The following is a 6000-nucleotide window of genomic DNA, read 5'->3' on the forward strand; positions in this document are numbered from 1 at the left end:
TTTCTTAGAGCAAAAATGTGGTATCTAAATTTAGAATTATTTCTTTTAAGTATTGAATATCAAATGATCTATGATTCTCAAATTGAATTGCTTTTTTTTATAATTTAAGGCATTTTAAAATCTGTTCTTAGCTGCTTTTCTTCTCTGGATACGTTTATAACTGAGACCTTTTCCAATTGATGTGACTTTAGAATCTTGAGGGTGTGTAGGACACTGCCTTTGGTGGGAAACAGATTCATGGTCCTGAGCTTTGCCTCACCTACTTTGGGCCTCAGTTTTCTCATCTCAAAAATTAAGACACTGCTCTAAATTGAACTCTAAAATCTCCGCCAGCTCCTGAGTGTCACAGAAGCAGGCATACCTGTGGTATTAATAGGAAAATCAGTGTGCTCACTTATCTGACTGTAGTATATGAATCCAAAAGTAGGTTAGACATGGAAAGTTTTTCTAATCCGTATTTACACATAAATTAATACAAATCACACAGGCTAACTTTTATATCTATATTTCAAATTCACATTCAGCCAAAAAGATGATGCTCTAGTGTGTGCCTCCTGCTCCTCTCCATGCCCCTCACCCCCACAAAAGCAGAGGACTCTGTCTCCATCTGCACAGGGTTCTTTTCTTTTTGCTCCTTTCAATTTCAATGTCCTTTTATTTCCTCACCTCAGTGTTCTCGGCTAATTTTGTGGCTCTCAAAATAAAGCATAGTTTCATTTCATTCTCATAAGACTTTATCTATGTCTTAATGACTCTTATATTCTAGATTATATTTGCACAGGAAGATTGCACACTAACAGTCTAAGTAAGAGAAAGTGTGACTGTGCACACATGAGCATGGACAGACATGCATCAGAAACATGTGACTGTGCATACAGAAGCATGGACAGACATGCATCAGAAGCAGGGCGCCGAGGCTGTAGTTTAGTTGGTTGTGTTTGCCTAGCATTCAAAAGGCCCTGGGCTCAAGGTTAGCATCCCAGAAAATAGGCATGGGGTTCGATTAACACCTGTAATCTCAGCACTGAGTAGGCAGAGACAGAGGAATCAGAAGTTTAGGAACATCCTTAATTATATATCAAATTTGAGGCCAGTCTGGTCTACATGAGACCCTGCCTTGTTCATATATATATGTGTGTGTGTGTGTGTGTTTATATTATTTAAATATAAATAACAATTATATACATATATAGTTTCAGGAGTCATAAAGACAAAGGAAGGTTATGGTTTGAGTCCTGCTTTGAAATAAATGAAATGCTGTGTCATCCCGCTGAAGACATACACTACAACATATCTGTAAAGGAGGAGTACTGACCCGGTCATTTTGTGAGACTTGTACTCAGCATCTATAGTATGTACGGAAGGAGGGACAGAGAAGGCACTCGTGCCCCCGGCATTGCCTTAGAACCGCAGAATCTAGAATCCTTCCCGTATGCTCATTTTAACCAGGGGGAGAATTGGCAGTGGGCACACAGCTCTACTGTCGCACACCAATCTGCGTCACTGTGTAGAAGCAGCTAGCGGCCTTAAACGGCCTGTCTGCTTTCTCGGGAAGGAAAATTGCTCCTTGAAACTTGTCTTCCTAACTATGACTGAAGAATCTGGATATTAGTTAATGTATGCCTATCATTAGCTAATGTATGTCTATCAGCTAGAAAATAGCCATAGCATGCATTTAAGTAAACAAAATATCATTTGAACAGCCCCCTCTTTCTTCTATGTAGCCCAGGCTGGCCTTGAAACCATGATTCCCCACCCCCATCTCAGTTTCATGAGTGATGAGGTTACAGCCACGTGCTCTCCCTTCTACCTCTCAGATTTTTTTCACAGTTGGGTTTGTAACAAGGTCACCAAGAATACTGTAGATTCTGGACTCTTCTGAAGGAAGCCTGCCTTTAGTTCAGGGATTAAAAAGCCTCAGTGGAACCTTCACGGTCACCTAGCAGATCCTGTCTCAAAAGACAAAGTGGGTAGGAACCTGAAGAATGGTATCTGAGGTTAACTCCTAGCCAACACAGACTCTCTCTTTCTCTCTCTGCCTCTCTTTCTTTCTTTCTCTCTGCCTCTCTTTCTTTCTTTCTTTTCTCTCTCTCTCACACACATTTTCCCTCTCTCTCACACACACTCACATACACACACACACACACACAAACATACATATACACACATGCATGCTCTCTCACACACACCTAAACATACATGCACACAAATTATCATATACACACAAACATACATACACACATTCATACATACTCATACACACACAGGAAAGCAGAGAGGAAGAAGACCCTCAGAACTTAGAGCCCCAACTCCAAACCTTGACCCTTGAAAAGGTCTCTGCTCATCATTGAAGTTGCTTATATGTATTCAGATTCTAGGAAAGGCTAAAGACCCAGAATAATGAATTTTAGTTGACTGAACCATTTTGAGAGAGTTAAAAATTCAAGAAAAGCAATATGGTTCAGCCTATAGATGTCTGAGTTCTGATGCCCATTCCTCTGCACGCAGATGCCACCTTCAAAACAAAACAAAGCAGGCATGAATGCTTGTAAAGCTAGTTGTGCTGACCATTGTTGTCTTAAATCTTTCAAAACAATGTATAATAAATCATTTTAATAGGGTCTACCTCCATGCAATCAACCTTGTGATACCCACTTGAGCATTCTTGATTGAGTTAATCCCAAACACCCAAAGTCTGTTGGAGTCTTTGGGGTTTTTTGTTTGTTTTCATTTTTAGAAGTTTCTGACATGTCTCCAAATTTCATTAATACAATTATACATTTGTGTCTTCAAAGACACAATAGTTGACTTATTAGCTCCAGGCCTCCTCGTTTTAAAAGGACTGTGGGAGTCACTGTTTTCCTCCATGCTTGCCTTTTCCTGTCACCCAGGTTTCTCCCACCTTGACGTCATGCTTGTGGAGTGCTATGACCCTAAAGGTGACCAGTGGAACATTCTCCAGACCCCCATCCTGGAGGGTCGCAGTGGCCCCGGCTGTGCGGTGCTTGATGACAGTATTTATCTGGTCGGGGGCTACAGCTGGAGCATGGTACGTGTCCGTGTGTCTGTCCTCCTCCTGTGTGTGCTCGCTTCTGCTGGTCCCCCCAGCCGTGCTATCACCTTGCCCATACCCTTTAGGAATATCAGGTTTGTGCACAGGCGGCAAGCTCTGTAAGCAGGAAGACAGAACTGGTAGCATGCAGCAGAAATGACTCGCTAGTTCATCCATTCGCCCACAGTAGGTCTTCCATCTCCAGCTCACTCTTATACCCACGTGTTTGTAATTCTGCTTTCCAAGTCAAAATGAAATTATTTTTCAAATATCCTGTAGACATTCAATAAGACAATCTGAAAAGCTTCTGACCAGAAGGAGCAAAACATGGAAATTAGTTCTTCAATGTCTGTTAATTCTAGTTAGGACATGAATTTGCTTTTCACTCCCCCTTCCATCATGAAAATTTCCAAACATAAGCAAAAATTAAAATGATGGGTGACCTTTCTTTCCCCATCATCAATGCCACAGTCCATCAATAGACCCTTCCTTTTAACTTTAAATGAAAAAAAATTGAAGCAAATCCTAAATGTCATATTTCTAAAGGTCTCAGTATTTATCTTTCAAAAAAGTTATTCTTTTATGTAAAAAGTTATTTTTTTACCATCATTTTATCACACCCAAAAACCGCATGTCCAATCCAAACTCAAATTTTCCCTATTGGTTTACGAAAAAAAAAAAAAAGTTGTATTTTTCAAATCAAAACATTCAAATTAAGATCCAGCAAGTCTCACACATATTTGGTTGTGGTGTCCTGTAGACCCCTCTCATCTAGAACATTTCTTCTGCCCCACTTTGTGTTCCCTGACTTGTTGACAAATCACTTCATTGTTAACCAGAATACCTTACATTGCGGGACTAACAAGCTCCTTGTGTTGCCATTTAAAACAGTTCCTCAGACTAGACTTAGTCAGGAGTTGATTAGACTCAAGCTTTTCATTATTTATTCACATTTTTATTTTGGATTTATGCTATTTTGTCAAAAAAAAAAGAAAGAAAGAAGAGCTCAGCATTGCAAAGTAGACTATGTGTTTAGATTATGTCAAATCAGGAAAGACCTTGGGCCTAGGAGTCTGCTTCATTACTCTCATAATGGATGACTGTTTCTGTACTGCCTTATTGATCTATGCTAGCTTTATAAGATAAACTTGGAGTTTTAATAACTTTTTTATTTATTTTGCGTCCAACAGGCTTATGATACAAAGTTTTGAGAAACTTTTAAAAATTAACTATACAATTAATTGTTAATATAATTATATATGATTATTAATATAATCATATATAATAATATAATTATAGAGGGCAACTATGAGTTGATGCATAAACCTAGACTTTCCCACATGTGCCTGTTGTCTGGAGCCAATTGTTGACTACAAGAGTAGAGATGCATTCAAGCAGACCTTAAGAATATACATTCAGAAAATACCACGAGTTTTGTTGGGGTTTTTAATGTGTTTCCTATGATTTAATTAGGCCAGGAAATTTTCACTCAAAAATTAGCTTTAAAGTTGACAAAGGCACCAAAATTAAAGTCATTGTCCATTTGCTGTGTGGCCTCTTGAAAATAAATGAGTCAACATGCGGAGATGTTTTCAGCCTACTTTAAAATGCTTTGCTATCTTTGCTCACATTCTCTACAGTAAAAAATAAAAACAGAAGCAAAGATGAAGCCACAGTCTAACATTGATTTACTTCAACCATTTAAATAATAATGTGTTTCTTTTTTTTCTTTAATTCAAACCTACTGGAAAATTTTTATTTTGGAGCCAATTATTAGATGTGATGATTGAACACTAAAGATGTTCTAGGTATTTGTTGAGTTTGACCACTACCTGTCATTAGGTAGATAGCTTAGTCAGTAAGGTCCCATTTTGTCTGCATAAAGACCACAGCTTAATCTCCAGAACCCTCATAAAAATAAAAACTCTCGATGTGATGACTTGTGATTTTAGTTTAAGCATTAGGAAGATAGTCAAAGCAGACACTAACATACTTGACAAGTTCTAAACTCAGGAGAGATCCTGTCCTGAAAAATGGATACTTGAGCAAAGCAACACCAGAGTTTGTCTCTGTCCTCTGCAAACACATGTTCACTTGCACACACAGACATGCTCCTGACCACACGCATGCACACCACACACACACACACACACACAATTTTGAAATTTCAGTTTCAAATATTTCCTTGGAACACAACAATTTAAAACCCATTGAGATTATTTGAAATGCTTTAGGCTGAGCAGAGAGTTTGTCTTCCCAGTGAAGCTGTGAAGAATGACTTGGCCGTTACCGCTCTAGTCCCTCCCCTAAGTATTCCCTGTTCTGCCGTTCCAGGGTGCCTACAAGTCGTCTACAATCTGCTACTGTCCAGAAAAGGGAACCTGGACTGAACTCGAAGGCGATGTGGCTGAACCCCTGGCAGGCCCAGCCTGTGCAACAGTCATCTTACCAGCCTGTGTACCCTACAACAAATAACAGCAGGAAATCCTGGCACAATGCCACATCTAGGATGCAGTGGCAGGTGACACTAATGTCCTGCAGAATCCATGCATTCCAATGGTACAACTGCCAAAAGACACCTTTGCTTTCTGAATTACAAGTCACTACGGGAGAAAGAGACCTGTTCTAGAACAGATTGTGGTTTGCAACTCAACTTGTTGCAGGGACAACCTCTTCCATATCAGACTGGTTTCAGTATGTCCCACCTCTACACAAACTCACGTGGAGCTAAACTTACAAAGAGAAAGAAACCACAGAAGACTGGTCCCAGAGATCTAAGATCCGTATTGTGCATTGTGTCCTAACTGCATGTGATAGGCGTTGACATTTGGAGGATATTTTGTACATGAATGATTCAAAATCTGACCCACCAGAATGCTTACCCTGCATTCCAGAAATTGCCACTTGATTCTGTACTTGTAACGCTGGGCTTCTTCACCAACTCCATA

At 39.5% G+C, this 6000-nt stretch overlaps 1 protein-coding gene across 1 annotated transcript in view; it reads left to right on the forward strand.

Annotated features, from left to right (window-relative positions):
• Positions 1-5741, forward strand: part of Klhl14 (kelch like family member 14) — a 107336-nt gene extending 101595 nt beyond the window's left edge. Inside the window, exons 7-8 of the mRNA XM_057788852.1 lie at positions 2892-3049; positions 5387-5741. Of these exons, the coding sequence (XP_057644835.1) occupies positions 2892-3049; positions 5387-5527 (299 nt within the window). The 3' untranslated portion in view covers positions 5528-5741. The remainder of the gene's footprint in view (positions 1-2891; positions 3050-5386) is intronic.
• Positions 5742-6000: the final 259 nt, after the last annotated feature.

Source organism: Chionomys nivalis, chromosome 14 (assembly GCF_950005125.1).
Source record: "Chionomys nivalis chromosome 14, mChiNiv1.1, whole genome shotgun sequence".
Taxonomy (NCBI): Eukaryota; Metazoa; Chordata; class Mammalia; order Rodentia; family Cricetidae; genus Chionomys; species Chionomys nivalis.